This window comes from Sturnus vulgaris, chromosome 7 (assembly GCF_052056855.1).
Source record: "Sturnus vulgaris isolate bStuVul1 chromosome 7, bStuVul1.hap1, whole genome shotgun sequence".
Classification (NCBI taxonomy): domain Eukaryota; kingdom Metazoa; phylum Chordata; class Aves; order Passeriformes; family Sturnidae; genus Sturnus; species Sturnus vulgaris.
In genome coordinates this window covers 8,167,587-8,186,677 of record NC_142249.1, presented here as the reverse complement: position 1 = coordinate 8,186,677, position 19,091 = coordinate 8,167,587, and the positions used below count along the sequence as shown (strand labels likewise).

The window sequence follows — 19,091 nt, the reverse complement described above, 5'->3', positions numbered from 1 at the left end:
AACATTTCAGCTTCTTCACATTATTTGTATCTTTGTGGAGCTGAAGTGGAGCAAAACCCGAGCCCTGGAGTACACAGGCCCTGTCCTGCCATTCTTTTCTGTGCTGCGTTTTGTGCAGAGAGGAACATGGGCAGATCAGGCTGGAAATGTCCCTGCCCTTAAGGTCTGGTTTCACAACATTGTGGAGTTAAAGGTCTTGCTGAGTACACTGAAGGTCAGCAGTAGGACAAAACCCCTGGATTTCAGAAGAGCCCACTTCAGTATTTTCTGAATCCAGCTGAGAGGGATTCCATGGCAAGCATCCACTGAGGGCAAAGGAGCTTGGAATACTGGAAGTTGTTCAAGAATAGCTTCCTGAAAGCACAACAGTGGTGTTTCCCCTCAAAGGAAGAGGGCAGAACCAGAGACCAGCGTGATTTACAGTGAGCTTTGGGTGTACTAAAAAGGAAGCAAATGAAGCAGCAGCAGAGGGGTGAGGCTCAGACATGTGACCATCCCACAGTACTGAGGTTTGTCAGGCAGTGCTGGGATCCTGGGTGTAGTTCTGGTCTCCACAACTGAGGAATCACAGCTCCTGCCTCATACACAGCCAGAAACCAAACAAAGTGAGACCAGCTGGAGGAGACCCTTCCAGTCTGTCTTGGGCATGGCTGCAAAACAGCTGCTTCTTCTTCCTCCACCTGAGTTTGGGGTTTGCTGACCCTCAAGTCAGAGCCAGGTCGTGCTCTATTGTCCAAAGACTCTTCAGAACAAGCATGAAAAGTATTCCATGCACAGTGGCGAGTCCTGGAAGGTTCTTACAAGAGCATCTAACCTAAATCTACCCTTTTTCAATTTAAATATGTTGTTTTCTCCAGCAAGAAAGAGCTCCTCTGACTCTGTCAGTGCCTATTCTGCTGCCTTTGGGCCACTAATGTTGGGACAAGGAACCAATTCCAGTCTGCAGTGACTGAGGGATTGGATAAGTTGGTATGGTGACTATATAAGGCTAAGATGGAGTCCTAAAACTCCTTTGATGCTGTGATGTTTACTCAGCAGCTGAGAACTTGAATACCATTGTAGTTCACAGAATCCCAGAGCAGTTTGTGTTGGAAGGTATTTTAAAGATCCTGTAGTTCCAGTTGCCTGGGTATGGGCAGGACACCTCCCATTAGAATTGGAAGAACTGGACTAATCCATTTTTACTTTCCCCCCTCTGGATTTTCATCTAATGTGAAAATATCAGCTGGTTAAAGTTAAGATTTTGTAGCTCACAGAATAGGAACATGAGTTTCCCAATATCCCATCTAAACCTACTGTAGAGATTTTGGTTTGCCAATTTGAAATTTCCTGGCCAATGCACCAATTTATGTCATGGCTTTAACACTGGCCAAATCACCAGTGCACCCAATAGAATTATTCACTCATTTCCTGCTGTGAGATAGGATTAAGAGGAAGGCAAAACAGGCTCACTTTAAGAGGTACAAAGAGAAACTTTATTACTAAAAACTATAAGAAAAAAAAATAAAATTCAGAATAAGACTTTTAGAACACTCCTCCTCCTCCTACAACTTCTTTTCTTTTACACTGACAACGTACACAAAGCCAATTAGTCAGTTTACCATTTTTAAAAAAAAAAGCTTTTTCACCAATTCACTTGGGAGAGGAGATTTCTCTCTTCAGTCTATGGAGACTTCTCCACAAGAAACAGTTTGCTATTAACATCGAGGCCACAAGAAATCAGCTGCCTGGGAGAACAGAAATCTGATCACTGTGTAAAAATCCCTTTCTCAATTAAGTTTTTCTACAATCATTATTGAGGACTATATCAACTTATGGGGCACACTTTAAGGATTTTAACAGTTCAAACAAAAGCTTTCTTCATCTTTGAAAACAGAAGTTTCTCTTTTTCCCTGGGGAGCAGCAGATATTTTAATCTCTTCTTTATTTAAACTTATAAAATCACAGCCATTTCAATATCTGCTTACTCTAGCACCAATGCCACTGCTCATATCTACAGTTAAAACATTTACCCACCCCATAATCTTTGTGTATTATAGGGAAACAAGTCTCTTCTCCATAGCATAAAAAATGAGAAATTTCACAATCATGCCATCAGAGCACAAATAGGGATAAAGCACTTTTATTTACACTTACTCAGTTTGTAAAATCGTGTGTACACTGCATCATTTAAAGTGCAAGCTACATGTCTTCTGAATGAATTGAAGGCATAACAGGTGCTATGTAAGATGAAATACTGCCACCAGTAGTTATACAACTAACTACAAATGCCAGTAGTAAAGTTCAAACCATGACCAGCTTAGTGTGTTACTTCCTCTTGTATATTACCAGCCAAAAACATATTCCATTGCTTTAGATACAATACTTTCATCTTTCCGAGGAGTTTGTCTGTCAGAAACCACCTAGAAGGCAGGGAGAAAAACAAAAAGAAAATAGAGAGAATCAGTCAACATGTAGTTCATCTTTTTTACACTAACCATTTATTTTTTCTTCTCCTAAGAGCTACTATATTTTGACAAAAAGTGTTTGAAATATTTTCAAAACAAGCCCTTAATCCCTGGAAAAGTGGCAAGTCATTAATTTAGTATTTTTTATTATTATTTTAGAGACTGAACAGACAGAGCTTGTATTTGAACCACATCGTTAAAGAACTGACAGCAAAAGATAAAAGCTAAGGTCACATTGAAGTTAGTATCTGTACAGCCTCATAGAGCTAAGGGGAGACAACACAAAAACACATGATTCTGCTTCCCTCAAAATACCTGATAGTCACTAGTGGAAGCCTTATATGCTGTTGCAAGAGGTCTCATTGTAGAAATCCTCGTAGTATTATTTGCAGGTTGTACTGGTGTGCCAACAGATTTTGTAGGTGGAGTGAAAATCGAAGACACTGAAGATGCAGAGCTTCTTTCAAAGTTATCCATCAAACTCTTAAATAGAGGGTTAACAGAATGTGAATAAATACAGAAAAGCAGTATTCCAACCATTATTATCTAAAATTATCAACTATTTAAATTTTTTTTTGGTAAAACATTTGCATCCCAAAAGACAAAAGGCATGTCAGTACAGAACATACAGGTACACATGACCATCAAGCATTATCCTCACTGCAATCATTTACATGTTGATTATGCCATTGCAAAGTAGTGGAAGGTTGGAATCTGTTCACTGTCTGTACTAAATGTCAACCAAGTTCGAAACAATGCAGAGAAAATACATTGTATGACTTGCAATAAACTTCAAGGCCCCGTTTCATAAGCTCATGTTTAGAAAGGAATGCAGGTAGAATGCAAGAGGCAGCAAAGTGACTTGATGGGAACCACAAGTTCCACAAGAAACCAGAGAAAACAAGATGGTGAATAACAACCAGCCTGGGGAGATGTGATTTCAGTGCAGCATAAGATTCTACCAGCCTAAAGACAGCAGAAATTCAGCGGAAGAGTGCTTTCCAAAATAAACATAGGATTGGTGTACACTGTGGGTGGCAGTTGACTCTTTGCTTAGCATAAGGGGAACTCATGCAACTAACTAATACTTTTAAATCAGAAGCCTAAGAGCTGATGTCAAATCCATCATATCTAGTTTTCAATTGCAGGAAAGTCTTACCAAAACCAATCCTTCAATGGATTTTCTCCTGAAATCTTTTGCCTCCAAATACAAATTAATGACTATGGATTTATTTATTGCCATATGAAAGCGAATACTATCTACAAAAGACACAATGAGAGTTCAAAAGCAATGAAAATCAGATGCCTGGCAATTTTATGTCTCAGATCATTACTTCCAGAGCTTCAGCTTACAGGCTGAAGTTTGTATCCTTCATTGATACAAACTGGACACCAAAAGAGTAAAAAGGCATGGACAGACCACCAGCAGAAGCCCACAGAGAAAAGGGCCACAGAAGTACTTATTTCTGCATTTTATTGAGTGTAAGAAATATAAAAAGTTCAATTCCTAGGGCTGCCTTCTCAGAATGGTTTACATTGGAAAGCTTACATTATTCTTTAGTATCATGTATCCTTAAAGGAGACAAAAAAAATACATCTGTGCACTAGAGAAGAATGACTGCAATTTGCTTAAGCTAATGTACAGTGCTCAGTGCAAAGAGCTGCAAGAATTATAGGTCAGGATATTGCCAATACCTAGACACTAATAGCTCATGTTAATATAAAGACTACAAGAGAGCCATGTCTACCCCCAGCTACTACTTAAAAGAGAGTATATGTTTTTCTAAGGGCAGGTGGGAGAGCAGGACTGGGATTTTCTTGCTAACAATTTTTCAGTCCAAAGTACTAAGATAATTCAAGAGCCAGAAGCACACGGTCACAGTAAAAAATAGAGAGGTACAATTAGGAGCAGCAACAGTCTTAATCTGCCATTAGGTATCCATTGCAGGCCCTAAATGCCACAAATTCCAATCAGGAAACTTATCTCAACTTCTCTTATATTATGGTTTCACTTCCTTGCCTCTTACAGCAATATAATTCTATGCATTGTAACTTCCAAGGAGTACAGAGATTGCCCATAATGATCCTTCTCAGCTGGAAATGTTGGCAAATACTTAAGAAAAAGATATGTAAATGTGTAACAGACTATCTATGTAGTTGAACTACCTACAATTTGCAAATGCAAAAGAAAAAAAAAAATTAAAGAGGTGAGGGAAAATAAAACGAAAGACCAAAAGGACAGTGCCTTATATTTGACTAAAAGCAACTATTAACTTACTTTATCTATACAGGGCTTGACACCAATCATGATGGATTCACCAAAAATTCTTCCATCTTTGCTTAAGGCTTTCCGGGCTTGAAGCTTAGACTGATATCGAATGTGCATCCAATTTCCTGTGTTGGACATCTGAATGAGATCATTCATGAGATCAAGTGAAAATTTTGACATGTACCTTTTCAAATGTTTAATTCACAATGTTTTCTGACATAAGTGTCAAGCTAAGACATACCACATGCTTTAATATGTTTCCATACTGAGCAAACTGCAGTAGAATATAGGAAGCTGATGCTTGAGGAAATCTGAAAGACAGAAATAATACTCAAAAAATCACGAATAATTTAAGAATTCAGGTGTTAAGATACAACCCTATGAAGCATTTATAGAAATCCAGAAAAGACCACTGTAATGACATCATAAGTAGTGACTTGAGAAATGCCACCTTCTAGGCACTTTACCACACAACCCAACAGCAGAATGGTGCCTTTCTAACTAGAAAAAATCATGTGCAGCTTAAGTTAAGGTGCCTCATTGAAATGTGTGTCTTTGCTTGCTTTAACCATAGCTGTATTTCCTGCAGCACATACCAGCGCCAGACAACATCAGTGCCCAAGTATTTTTCTCCTATGCTGTAAAGACTTCACCCAGGTTTTTCTGATACTTTGGAAATCGACTTACCCAAATACAGTTACCCATGTGTCATCAAGCTGATCTTCTGAAGTAAGGGAATCACCTTGAGTATAGAAAGGATCTAGCTGAGCAGGAGACAGAGTAGTCTTCTTAGGCTGCCCAATACTTGCAGGACTGAACACGCTTGAAGCTGTTAAATTGAAATGGTATTGTTGAACAGATTTCTTTTGCGAGACAGAGGTTTATAATAAAAGAATAAATTCAGTGTCAAGCATTTCCCTTGTACATGGAAGAGTTTGATAGGGATTTACTCAGAGATAGAAAAAGTAAGGCTAACATAACTTTACATCTGCAAGCACACTAACAAGTTTTCATGACTAGCAACCTAGTGTTCTCTTTGAGTTTGAAACACCAACAGCTTAATGCAGTTGCCAAATAGGTACAGGCCAACAGAATAAAGAAGCTACCAGTTCATACACAAGACATCAAACCTTGTGAAGGTGGCAGGCAATCCATCGATCTCAGCTTCTTCATTCAATTACAACCACCTCTATGCTCAGTTCAACACCACATTTGGAACAAGGAACACAAAAAGTTGCTTGAAACTCAGCCAGTTTCAGAACGAACCATTATTTCCTACTCATACCCATATATCTTTTGAAAAGCTAACAAATACACAAACTCTTCATAAATCAGCAAGGAACTGATGTAGCTTGAACAACAATGATTTTTCTGTATTAAAGAAAGCAGTAAGAAAAGAAAATAGAAATTCTGACAGGACATCTACCTGCTCCTGGAGTTGATGGCAGAATTCCAACTGATGGGCTCTGTGTTAAAGTAAAGCTGGCCTGCATTAATATACAGAAAGTAACAAATCATTCTTATAGGTATACTGCTCAGATCAAGAGAGACAATTTTCAAGTGATTTAAACATCCAGGTAATAATATTAACTGTTTGCCTTAAGTTATTGCTAACTTTTAAGAGTAAGAACAGATATTTGCATGTATATTTAATAAAAGTTTACCACGAGGCATTAATGAAAAGCTATTTGATAATACATTTGACATATGTTTTGTGAAACAAAGAAGCTTGAAGTATCAATACTCAGAAACCCTTTAGTTTACCTTCTCAAAATAGTCATGTCACTATTGCGGCACTGTAATAATTCACACATTCATGTGCATCCTGATGGGAAGGATATTAGTATCCTAAGTTTATCAGCATTTTCACTGCCTAAAGGGTTCAGAAATCATGGAAACATAACCTTCACTTGTATGTAGACTATTACTAGACTTACTTTCCTGATCAACTATTAAGTGCATAGAAGGAAAGTATACTTAAGAGTTTTAGATGGTAGTTGTTTTCTTTTTAACATAGGATTTCAACACCCAAAACAATTTTAGTCTATTTTTACCCTGAATCACGGCATTTCTTAGATACAAGAACAGCCTGGAGTACCTGTAGACCTAGCAACATCTGTTCTGACAGCTGCTCAACATTTTCTGAAATTTGACATCCAGTCCTTTAAGATACTATAGGATTCTGTCCTTCACAGAGAACTTCAGCTTTCAGAATAAACTTTTCAGAAGGCAACACTCAATAGAAAGACTGCTCATTCAGTGAAGTGTTCTCCTTTAGTGTATCTATCTCTTTAGTGAATCTAAAGAGTTCACTGAAAAAGGACCTAGAAATGCTTTATTAGTCAGTTAAGCAGCAGAGCTTATTATAAAATTTACCTTGTAGAAATTTGAGTGTTCCTCTTTCAAAATCAGCCCCAACTGTCTACCCAAACTTCGATTAGATACTCTACTCAGAAAAAAAATTCCTTCTGTTTCTCTAAGTGCCTGTATTGCCTTCTAAAAGATAATGACAGAAACACGGAATTATTAAGGTTGGAAAAGATCTCTAAGATCATCGTGTCCAGCCATTAACCTAACACTGCCATCTTGACCACTAAACCTTGTCCCCAAGCCACTTCCACACATTTTTGAACACTTTCAAGGATGATGATTCTAACACTTCTCTGGGTGTGTGTTCCAATGCCGGACCACCCTTTCAGTCAAGAAATTTTTTCTGATATCCATCTAAACTTGTTCTGGTGCAACATGAGGCCACTTCCTCTTGTCCTATTACTTGTTACCTGGGAGAAGAGACCAGCCTCCACCTTGCTACAACCTCTTTTCAAGTTGTGAAAGGGTCCTCCTGAGAATCAGCAGCCCAATACATTTACAAGAAAGTGAAAAGCTGACAAACCAAACCAAATTTGTATTACAAAGAATAACTGAGGAATGACTTGCATTTTTCACTTCCTACTGTACTGAAAATTGGCAATAACAGGAATTTGCTTCATGACCACAGCTCTTGTTTAGCTTAAACAGGAACAGATACACCAAACAACCCAGACTAAGCAACAGCATGATTTGAAGGGTCACCAGTCATTTTCCTACAGCAGCTTATACAATTAAGTTTGAGAATTCAGCGAGGCAGTAAGCTGCCTCACATCTTTTCTGCTAAGAACAGCCCAGTACCAAAGACACTTACTGCTCTTCTTGAGGATAGAGGTGTTGATCCAAGCCCAGGACTAGATAACTCATCATAAATGCTTCTAACTGGTGGAGCACCACCTTTATCTTTATGTGAAGGGACAACTGGTTGTGGGGGAGACCCTCCTGCAATTCAAAGGAACAAAAGAAGAGCATGAGAAAACTTGTCATTTTGCTTTAGTGCTAGTTTCTCTTGAAAGTTCAAAAATAAATTCAGCCATGTTGTCAAGTTGATTGCTGTTGAGGTGGTTGATTGTTTCACTGGAGGTTAACAAAACCATCTGTCCTACTAAACTGTTCAGGTTTGAATGTTCCAGGTAGGAGCATCATGTGTCTCAAACAGCATCCTACAGAAGTACCATTTAGAACTTTCAGACCTCTTATTAACCTATTATATCCACTGTTCACATTTCTTTTTTTGAAGTTCTGAGCATGGCTGTATCTTTCAATTTTAAGCCAGGCCAGAAATCTATCTGAATTGTTTCAGACTAACTTGCCTATAGCACAGATGCAAAAGCAAGATTTTTAAAAATTGAGATATCCTTCCTACATGTTAAAGAGCCATACCAGAATGCACAGAGACATTGCAAATTACCATTACATTCCCACTGCCCAAATTCCTTGGCTTCCCAGCTAATTTCATGTTAAATAAAATGTAAACTCTTTAGAGCAGGGATTAGCTTGCATATAGACAGGATGAAGTTAAACCAGCTGCCCACCCATTTTGTAAACTTTAGGACTTCCTGTATAACTGAGAATTAAACTTCTTGGAAGAACTTGATGCACCTTAACACTTTGCGTGGCTTTACCCCAGGGGGGAAAAAAAAGTAGCCTGCATCAAGTTTTCACTTGCAAAACGTTTGGAAACCAAGCTTTTCCAAAGTACTCTTCAATCCTAAATTCTGAGCTTCAAGACTCTACTCTGAACTGTTTAACACATACAAGAACTGCTACTGTTACATAGAGTAATGTGCATCATGTAAAGCACTCTCCCATCAAGGTTTTCATTTTTGGTGATGTACTTGATCACTGTGTTAGGATTTTACTGGCGCCCCTCTTCCTAAAATTGATACCCTGAGGCTGTAATAAACCCATTAAAAACAATTTGGTGAAATTCACGTGACTACCTTCAATTACATAAATATTTTCATAAGAGGTTTGCTCCCAGTACATCTGGCCAGGCAGAAAAGAGCAAGAAGCTGAAGACCAACAAACCTCCAATTATGGAACATTTTAAGTCTCAGAGAAGAAAACAGACATACAAAACTAACAGGGGTAAGAACTTCTGATTAATTAGGTGGTTGAAGAGAAATGAGCATCTACAGCTAGGAAAAGTCACTACTCCAGTCCAATGACAGCAGACATCAAGACTTTAGCTACAACCACTAGATACTAATTAAGAAGTATATTTTCAGGTTTTGTCCACTCAGTTTTTATAAGTTTGACAATCTGCAAGTGACCTTTTAGAATTCAAAGAAATAGAAAAATTTCTGGAAAGAAAACAGCAGTTTGCACAAGCTGCATTTAGTATGCCAGCAGGTATCTCTGTTTTCAACATTGATATATGTGTAATTGACTTGTTAAGAATCACATAAATTGATTCTGTATTAGGAGAGGTTCATGTTACCTTCCCTGTGAAACAAACTCTTCCTGATACCAAAACTGCCATATTTAAAACATTTATTATAATTGAATAAGTGGTGAACTCAGTGTATTCAATCAGTGGAGTTTACTTATAAAAAGAAATAAATCTATAAGGATTTATATCTGCAACAGTCATGCAGAATGATGAGACAAACCAATTTTTATCTTTCAGGACAATTTTCCAACATTTAACAAATTCTGACCTGCCAGTAGCGGAGACCTTGTTTCCATTACACCAACTGAAGGGCCGTATAAAGCACGTGGCTGCGGAGTCACTGGGGCAGGTAAGTCACCCATCAAAAACCCAGGCAGGAATTGAGCACTAGTTCCTTGCTTTGGAGATGTTGGGGAGCCTAGAGTCATTGGTTCAGCACCTGAAAACAAAATTTTAAAATTAAAAAGACAAGCAACCTAACTTTTTCCATTGTGGGCTCTGTTAAAGAGACATAATACAAGATACAGCAAGAGATTAAGAACACAGAACCCCAGAATCGTTAGGGTTGGAAGGGACCTGTGGAGATCATCTGGCCCAAACCCTCTGCCAAGGCAGGGTCACAGAAACATCTCCAGATGGGTTTGGAATGTCTTCAGAAAGGGAGACTCCACAGCCTCTTCCACTGCCCGGTCACCCTCAGTGTAGATAAGTTTTTCCTCATGCTGACATAGAACTCCTTGTGCTTTGGTTTACGGCCATTACTCTTCGCCCAGCCGCTGCGCACCATGCCCTTGCGACCCGCCTTTGAGATATTTACAGGTATTGACGAGCTCAAAGGCGGCTTAATCATTCATTTTACAGCTAAGCGTAGTTTACCACAACCTCACTTTCCGCATTTTTCGCGACTACAAGCGGCAGCCGATCGGTTTAACCAGCTCTCCTTCCGCATCACCGCGGCGCGAACCGCCCCTCACCGGCGCCGTCTCCCACACTGCCCCGCCTAGAGCGAGCAGGGCGTCGGCTCCGGCCCCGCTCCCCTCACAGGGACCCGCCGGGCAGCCGCGCCCCCCTGAGCGGAGCCCAGCAAAGCGACGCGCTTGGGGTGAGGGGGAGCCCTGGGCCCAGCTCACCTGCGGGCGGCAGCTCCATGGCGAAGGCGGCCACGTCGGGCCGGATGGCGGGAAAGAGGAGGCGGCGGCGGCTCCGCCGGGCGCTTTCAAACGGCACAAAAAGCACAGAGCTTCCTGCCGACCGTCACTTCCGACCCGTCCCCGGACATGGTGTGAGGGAGGGAGGAGCCCTGCTAGGCCGTCAGGCTGTCGGGGTCAGGAGTTACCTTGTGCCGGCCTGTGGCCTCAGCACCCCATGGCAATAGGTGCCTCCGAGAAAGGGCAGGAGGTGAGCAGAGCTGAGGGAAGCGCGGTTACCTCGCAAGGGCCGGGAACCCAGAGCAGCCTCCCCAGGGAAAGGGCTGTCAGTCCCGGCCCAGGCTGCCAGCACCGCCGCCACACCCGTCCCCCTGGACAACGCCGTGAGCTGGTCCTCTCGGACACGGGGGATCAGTGACCGCCAACAGCCATCAGATGCACTGGGGTTGCCTAATCCTCGCATTAAAGTTTAGCATAGAATCACGAAATGGGTTGGCTTGGAAGGGATCTTAAAGCTCATCCAGCCCCTGCCATGGGCAGGGACACCTTCCACTATCGCAGGTTGCTCCAAGCCCCGCCCGGCCTGGCTTTGGACACTCCCAGCGATGGATGCTTACTCTGCTTCTCTGAGCAGCCAGGGCCTCCCCACCCTCAGTGTAAATAATCTAATCTCAACCTACTCTCTCTCTCTGAACCCATTCCCCCGTGTCCTGTCACTACGTGTTCTTGAGCATGAGCAATTCATGTTGAGAACAACAGAGCTGGTGGTTCAAACACAATGGTGCGGTACAGTTCAAACTACTGGTACCAGGACAGAAAGCCAAACTTGAAACCAAACTTTAAAAAAATCACTTTAGCACACAATTTATCCAAACACAGTGTTCTCTTTATTTTGTTGCATATTAATATATCAAATCATTAAGAGCCACAAAATACTATTAAAATTTTGTAGAGGATTTCAGCCTGGGATCTCTCAGGAGGGTCAAAATTACCAAAATTACAGACCCTATGAGGTCTGGTTTTTACATATGGTGTGGAATGGAGTGAGGAGACAGCAAGTGAGGTCCAGATGTGAAGAAAAAGATGGTAGCATGAGCAGAGATAGATCATTATCAAAATATTTTGTATCTCTACTGAAATGATTTACAGGAAAAAACCCCCACTAGTTCCATGGACTTGTCATGTTAATGCAAATCAAATCACTACTAGATGAGAAACAATATAAATACACAAAGCATTCAAACATCCTATACATTTTGAGCATCCTCAAAAGACCATCGTTTTAATTAAAAAAAAAAAAAAGACTGGCTAGTCCACAAAATTCAATAATATCATTTATAGTTGCAACATAATTTTAAAATCCAATATTAAGGTCGTTCATTATATGAACGTTTTATTGTCTAGATTTTACAACCAACTAGGAATACACCGATTTGGAAAGAAAGCAACTTATCTCAGTTATTTTACTTCCTTTCTCTATTTGTCTGCATTTTTTGATGGTTCAGTAAGCAAACCTATTGTTTTCTAGTATTTCAAGAACAACGGAGCTGTAGCTTTTTATTAGTGCTCTGGTTTTAGGCAAAACTTCTCTGAAGTCAGTACAACACCATTTGGCCTTTTGATGACATGCTGGAAAAAAACAGGGTCAAAGGAGGGTAAGAAAAAAATATATAAAGACTTGGAAATTCACATGTAAAAGGGGATTTCAAAATGACAGGTTAAAGTACATCCAACAGTTCCTCTCTAGTCAAAACAGGTTATTTCACTTCTCCCTTTGGATCAGTCATGACTGTTTATGCTTCCATTTGCCTTTAAAATCTGTTCTTGGTATTTGTGAAGCTGCTCCATGAAGCCAGGATTTGGACAAGCTGCAGGCCTTGCGTTTTTCACCAAAGAGAAGGCTCTGGCAAAGCTCAGTCTTTCTGAATTCATTAGAAAACCAATGACTACAGCTGCTGCACGGGAGACTCCTGCGTTACAGTGAACCAGTACCACACCATCCTCCAAGAAAGAAATCAAACATAAGTTGGGATATTCATGAGGTAGATGACAAGTGTAAGAAACTTGATATAAAATTCTTGTAAGACTTATTCAAAGCTCCTTGCTGAGCTCAAAGCAAATATTTACACATATAAGTCCAAACACAGATATAAGCATGAAATTAAGTATTTTTCTACCCATAATGCTTCATTATTACCAAATTTGTCAAACTTACTTCATGCAATAGTACTAAAACACATCCACTAAAACACATCCTCTTTCTTTCTTCCTGAAGCCTTACAGCTGCCCATTCATGTAAAAACCAAATCACAGGCACCTGGGATACTAAAGTATCTGATCTAGTTGGGTGCCAACTTTGAAATAGATTTTATTGGCAATATGGAAAGGGATTTGACAGTGTCTTGTTAAAAGTTAAAAACATAGCAAGGCAGCAAACACCTAGGCACAGAGGCAGATTTTAGAACATCTTGTAGTTCCAGCCACATGTTTCTTGTGTACTCTGGAGGGAAGATTCTGGGTAACAGGGATCATGCACGGGAACAGAAAAATTAAAGATACTGTGTGATTTGCAACAGATCTTTTCCTTCCCATTACACCACTGGTACAACTAAGGCTCCTTAACTGGGAGCTAGGGTGCAAAATCCAAATCTACTCAACCCCCCATAAATTCACAAATGCTTCTTCTGGCATTTGAATTCAATCCCAGAATTTTGAATTCAATGGCTTATCCTGAATTATATATAAATATAATGGGTTTTATCCTACTTAAAATATTTCCCACACAACCTTTGAGACACGTGAATGGCTCTTTTTACACACTAGAAGTTTTGTTAAGAAATAAGAAACTCAAATCAATACAAAGACAACTAGACAATCTAGCGTGTCCTAAGCAATGTTTGCAAGGCCCAGGCTTTGTGATGTTGTCATGTTTGTATGTCAGACTATGACCTGGAAAAGCCTCAGTCCAAACTGTCTCAATCCAAATGCCCCTTTGGCACAAAAAGAAACCACTAAACTCCCAGCACTTCCACATTCTAAATGAAAATACTGAAACATGACATGATGTGTTCAGATACTTGAGGCTAAACAAAACTGTTCTAGTTAAAAACAGCCTGTTCTGTCTGCCCTTAACAGGCACAAGTTACTTAGTGGGAATTTTACCCAGAGACAAAAAGGTCCTTTAAGTATCAGGGTTCCTTTCCAGGAACTTAACAGTTTATGTTACAGAATAGGGAGCTGCAATTATCTGGTATTTTAATAGACACACAGACCAGAAAATGGTTCCTGCTCCAAAAATCTTCCAGTTTAAAAAAGAAGACAAAGAAGTATGAAATTGAGTGTTATTATCCTTGTTGGAGAAATTCTAAGCAGAGGCACTGAGGGCAAATAAAATGCATTGGAAGCAGTTTTTCTTTTCCTTTGTACAGTTCATGCTTTATTTCCCTCTTTCACATTTAAGCTTGATGTATCTTTTTAAATAACTGGTTTGTTTTACACTGCCAAAAATTATATCGTGATACCCATGAATCCTGAAAATTATTGAACATGAATTAATCTGGGCCATAATATTAAACCAGCTCCAATACTGAGAATATTTATCTTTCCTTGCTAAAGCCGATTGTTTAGAATTCATACAAAAATTAATTTGGCATGTCATTCTTATTTTGTATTAGCTATGAATACAGAATAAAAGTGAGAAACAGACTGCAAACAGGAAATTCATCTCTATTTACCAAGAACTCCTTGCTCTGATCCTGATACCCTAAAAGTTTTCCTGCCCAGAAATGGTCTGTGGACTTGCAAGAATCATGTGAGATTCAAGACCAAGTTGTGGGGTTTTTTTAAATTTTTATGGAGAGAGAAACGAAATCACCTTTCACCAACAGAAAAGGTGATTATACAATAGTTATACACAGTGGGCAAAAAGCCTCACCAAGGAAAGAAATTTAAATAAAGCATAAAGGTTTTAGTGAAGTTGAAGGCTAATATAATTCCTTATGGATCCATTTTACTTTGCAGTGAAATGGAGGCTTTTTCCTTAGGAAAGCCAGGGGGAGCAAAAAGGAGTGATGTTCATGAATAAGCAAAGATTTTCTCTTTGGAAACACAAGATTTCAGAAGTTTTATTCTTAGATATTAAGCATATTAAAAAGTATCCCTCATTCATAGTGTTATGACTTGACATGGGTCACTGAACATGTCATGGAAAACCTGCCTGCCAAGTTGGAGCCTAGAAGAAAAGTTGAGCTCTGATCAGTATCAGAATTTGTACCATGATGTCTAGAGACTTGAGCCATTACAGTTTTAGAAACATGAATCCTGTTACAAGTACCCAGCTGGCAATGACTTACAGGACAGTGCAGGCTTCACTAGCATCCTCAAATTCACATGCTCTCAATACTTCCTTCACAGAGTTAACCATGTTCTAGAAATAGTTTCTTATATAGCATGTTCTCCCACCAGTCAACATGTCTTCCTCCCCCATTTTAGGAGTTGAAACAGTAGTATCTCTGTAGTTACTTAAATGTGGCTACTTAAACAGAAGAGCACTTCATGACACAATTTATCATATGCTCTTTTAACACTATTTTGACAAAGCAAATAAAGTAATTCAAACCACCCAGAGATTTGTCTCTGTATACCACTATCATGTACTTTCTGAACTGATCCTGGAGAACAACTATTCCACCAATTACCTTCTCTTTCATCCACCTCTTCCATCAGAAAACTACAAATGTTATTGTAAACGTTTTCCTGTAAACTCCTTAACCTAAAAAATAGTAACTGAGATATAAACACCAGAGGCAGAAAGCAAAATTGTGCAGTTGTGAATGGCAACTCTCATTTAGAAATGAACTGGAAACTGTAATTAGAAACCTTGAAAAGGTAACGTAGTGACAATATGTTATCACATAGCTTGTAAATTATAAATGAGAGAAGGAAAGAACACTGTGACACAAAACTGGGGCAAGATCATCTTTTATCCCAATCTACATAAACAGTGAACCTGATAGATATGGTAGAATAACATGCAATAATGTTTGGTTGGTGAGTTATAGTTTAGATACCAAAACAATGATTGTTGTAAATTGCACAGTAAACCTGAATTTAACAGCTCTGAGTTGGGCATGTTCCTGGCCACAGACAACTCTGCCAAAAAAACCCAGAAGGTTTTTCAGCCTATTTTCTATATCACATCCTTTTAGGATTTTGTAAGCTGTTGAGTCACTTTTGGCTCCAAGACTACTAATACATTTTCTGGTATTCTTGGTATGTATGTGGATTCATAGCATGTTCTTTGAGCAGCCTGGTCTAGGGGGAGGTGTCTGTGCCCATGGCAGGGGGTTGGAGCTAGATAATCTTTAAGGTCCCTTCCAACCCAAACCATTCAATGATTCTATAATGAAAAGCACAAGGATGGTGAACACCTGATGATAAACCACGCAGATCTGTAAAAGCCCTGTTTCTTGCTTCTAATCCTGGTTGGTTTCTAACCCAAAACAACATCCCCAATGGATAAATAAATTTTCTTTATTTCCTTCTGTCAGGGGTAGTGACTTGGATTTAGGATGCAGTTGTGTAAGCTAAAGTCAAACCCTGGTCGAACTGTACTAAAGAAGCATTTCTCTAAAACTCAAGACAGTCATTCTGAAAAAGCAGTGCTGGAGGGAATGAAGATTAACAGCAGCACTATGTCTCTAGGAATGCTTAGAAATTACATGGATTTTCTATTTAAAATTTAAAAAGACAATGGCAAAACTATTAATTTGGTTTATTCACTTGGTATATCTTCTTTTAATAAAAGAAGCTGCTTTAGTTCTTAAGTAGTGTTATAAATAATCTAAACAGGATAACTACTAACATTAATTATTGATAGAGCATACCTGGATCTTGGCTTCCTCAATAAACTCAAAACATTCAGGGAAGTAGGAGGTAATATCAGTTTCTGGGAGGTCCAGAATGGCAATGGTCTTGTATATAAAGTCATTGAGGAAGGCATTCTGGACTCCGTATGCCACATTTAGAACGTGAGTGACCTAAGTCAAAAAAATAAAAGGAAAAAAAAGGAAAAGGCATTTTCTGAAGATAGCAAGCAAACCAAGCAGTAACAAAGTTAAATTAATCTTTAGGCATACACAGACTCTACCTTACATTGATGCAATGTTCAGTTTTACATACAAATGTCTATGGTATGCTTTACTCCAAGCAAAATTTCAAAGTGTGCTAAAACATAATGTGATAAATCTCGGGGGTTTTCTGAGAGGAAATGAAAAGAACAGTGCTCAAACACAGACTAAAAAATGGATTTTCAACAGAAAAGGGAGTTTTCATCACAGGGTTGGAAAATAAAAGAGAAAGCAATAGGAATGAGAGCACAGACCACCCAACAGTTGCCCAAATTTCAAGCCAGCTCTAACCCATCAGCTTAACATTCCTTCTGGTTAGTTACCAGAAACATTTGCTGAAGGATTTCAGAGTAAACTACACCTGTTCTTGGTAGGTGACACCACCTCTAGCCTCCTGCCATCTCTGCTCTGTCCAGGCTACAGCCAGCTTGTGGGTTATTTAAAGTTACAGAAAAGTGACATTTAGGTGGCACCAGATGCCAACCTGGTGTATGCCCTGTCCTGCAGAACCACCACCGTCCGAAGGCCTTATCACCCCGTTATTGCAACAGAGAAGAGTAAAAAGACAAAATTTTGGGACAGACTTAAAGACGCTGCTTTGTTTTTCTAGTGTCATCAATCCACATAAGGCAAGGGGGAATGGTGCTGCTTAGTGTCTGAAGTGGAAATGCATATGGCAGTGTAGGAATCTGTTCCATTAAACAGCTCTAAACAATCATCACTCTTGCAGGGAAGCAAGGTTCTTTTCAGTGGTACCTAGCGACGGGATGAGGAGCAATTGCTATAAGATAAACCATAAGAAGTTTCACCTCAGCAGGAGAAGAACTTCTTTAGATTGAGGGTGGCCAAGCACTGGAACAGGTGCCCAGGAAGGTCCCAGAGTCTCCCTGTCTGGAGACATTCCAAACCCACCTGGACACGTTCCTGTGTCACGTGCTCTGGGTGACCCTGCCTTGGCAAGGGGTTTGGACTAGATAATCTCCAGAAGTCCCTTGGAAGGTTCTGGGATTCTCTGAAAGCATTTCAGCTTCTCGTGAAGCCAACAGAAACCCATCCACCTGCAAATGGAGCAGCCTTTTGAAAATGCAAGTGGGATACAGTTTTCCTCAGATTCGCTAGAGACTATTTTAGGATTTTTAATTCACGGGAGAAACGCACTGCGCGCATTACGCGAGATGCATTTGTTTGTCGGTGTAACGCTACCTTATGTTTTCTCATCGTCTCCAGGTCGTGAGCGGCATCCTGCGACCCTGCGGAGAGACAGAGAGCGTTGCTGCGCTGAGCCCCTGCCCGGCCCCTGTCCGTGCCCGCCGCCCCCCGCCGCACTCACCCAGCAGCAGCCAGGGCTTCACCACTCCGACCTGCAGGTCCGCGCTGAGATCCTGCACGAAGCCGCCGCCGGGCGCCTCCTCCTCCTCCTCCTCCATGTGCAGGCAGGCGCCGCGCCACGTCTCGATGATCCTGCGGCCGGTCAGCGTGGTCACTCGGGTGCGCTGCTTGCGCAGGTTGGCCCTGGAGAAGCTGCGGATCTCCTGGGCGAGGGAGTGCATGGCGCGACTGCCGGCACCGCTCCGCTCCGTTCCGTTCTGTTCCGGGCCGGCCGCCGGTGACGCTGCCCCGGGGCGGTGCCTCGGCGTGCAATGACCCCCCCGCTCCGTTCTGTCGTAACTAAAGCAGCCTTTAAATGGAAAAGCCATCTTTCCAGGCTGTGCAGCAATGCCTGTCTGACTCTAACTGGGACCTGCTTGTCGGGAAGCATGGGAAAACATTGTAAAGAGCTACATGGAAAGTGTTAGAATTAAATATATTGGGTTAGTTTTTTCCCCCCAGTGTCTTTGACTAGTGACCAAAGACTAAACAAAATCAGCTTCTTATGTTTCTTATGTCTCCTAGACATTTCACCAAAGAGGCAAAATGAAGAAAAGAGGGCCAAAGTGAGCCTGCTTCCCCCTCATTTCCAAACAACTTAATGCCTATGTTGTCCTGTATTCTCTACAGTGTATCATTTGTAATATTCCACTGCTGTTACATAGTCATAGCATGGGTTGGGTTGGAAGGGACCTTAAACATTATCTCATTCCAACCTCCCTGCCATGTGCATGGACACCTTCCATCAGACCAGGTTGTTCCGAGCTCGGTCCTGGCTTCCAATGCTTCCAGAGCTGGGGAATCTACAGCTTCTCTGAGCACTTCTGCCTCACCACCCCCTCCACGGTGGTAAAGCAGGAATTCTGTAAAGAATTTCCTCCAGATATCTATTTCCTCTCTTTCATTTTGAACCTATTCTTTCTTGTCCTATCACTGAAGTTTCCAATAAAGAATCCCTCTTCCTTGTAG

The 19,091-nt window shown here is 40.6% G+C and overlaps 2 protein-coding genes across 3 annotated transcripts; both read right to left on the bottom strand.

Moving 5' to 3' along the window:
* Positions 1-2,106: 2,106 nt before the first annotated feature.
* On the bottom strand, positions 2,107-11,207 carry NUP35 (nucleoporin 35). Of its 2 annotated transcripts, none has more exons than XM_014892510.2 (9): positions 10,609-11,207; positions 9,747-9,917; positions 7,898-8,025; positions 6,143-6,203; positions 5,404-5,545; positions 4,958-5,027; positions 4,726-4,854; positions 2,763-2,930; positions 2,107-2,402 (listed from the first exon to the last, which is right to left on the bottom strand). In XM_014892510.2, exons 1-9 carry the CDS (start codon positions 10,625-10,627, stop codon positions 2,325-2,327), a joined length of 966 nt encoding a protein of 321 aa, XP_014747996.1. In that variant the 5' UTR covers positions 10,628-11,207; the 3' UTR covers positions 2,107-2,324. The 2 variants fall into 2 exon arrangements, with proteins under 2 accessions (XP_014747996.1, XP_088023849.1); XM_088167723.1 differs by lacking the exon at positions 10,609-11,207 and adding an exon at positions 10,361-10,471.
* A 283-nt stretch (positions 11,208-11,490) lies between these two features.
* DUSP19 (dual specificity phosphatase 19) lies at positions 11,491-18,369 on the bottom strand. Its single transcript, XM_014892513.2, has 4 exons — positions 18,085-18,369; positions 17,958-18,004; positions 16,512-16,664; positions 11,491-12,627 (listed from the first exon to the last, which is right to left on the bottom strand). Exons 1-4 carry the CDS (start codon positions 18,302-18,304, stop codon positions 12,406-12,408), a joined length of 642 nt encoding a protein of 213 aa, XP_014747999.1. The 5' UTR covers positions 18,305-18,369; the 3' UTR covers positions 11,491-12,405.
* Between the last annotated feature and the right edge of the window lie 722 nt (positions 18,370-19,091).

Coding starts and splice junctions, on each gene's coding strand:
- NUP35 (XM_014892510.2), bottom strand. Junction 8,026..9,746: donor AAGGTCTCCGCTACTGGCAG/GTCAGAATTTGT, acceptor TTTGAATTGCAG/GAGGGTCTCCCCCACAACCA. Junction 4,855..4,957: donor GAAACATATTAAAGCATGTG/GTATGTCTTAGC, acceptor GATCTCATTCAG/ATGTCCAACACAGGAAATTG.
- DUSP19 (XM_014892513.2), bottom strand. CDS start 18,304: ATGCACTCCCTCGCCCAGGAGATCCGCAGCTTCTCCAGGGCCAACCTG. Junction 18,005..18,084: donor GAAGCCCTGGCTGCTGCTGG/GTGAGTGCGGCG, acceptor GTCTCTCCGCAG/GGTCGCAGGATGCCGCTCAC. Junction 16,665..17,957: donor AGACGATGAGAAAACATAAG/GTAGCGTTACAC, acceptor TTTTTGACTTAG/GTCACTCACGTTCTAAATGT.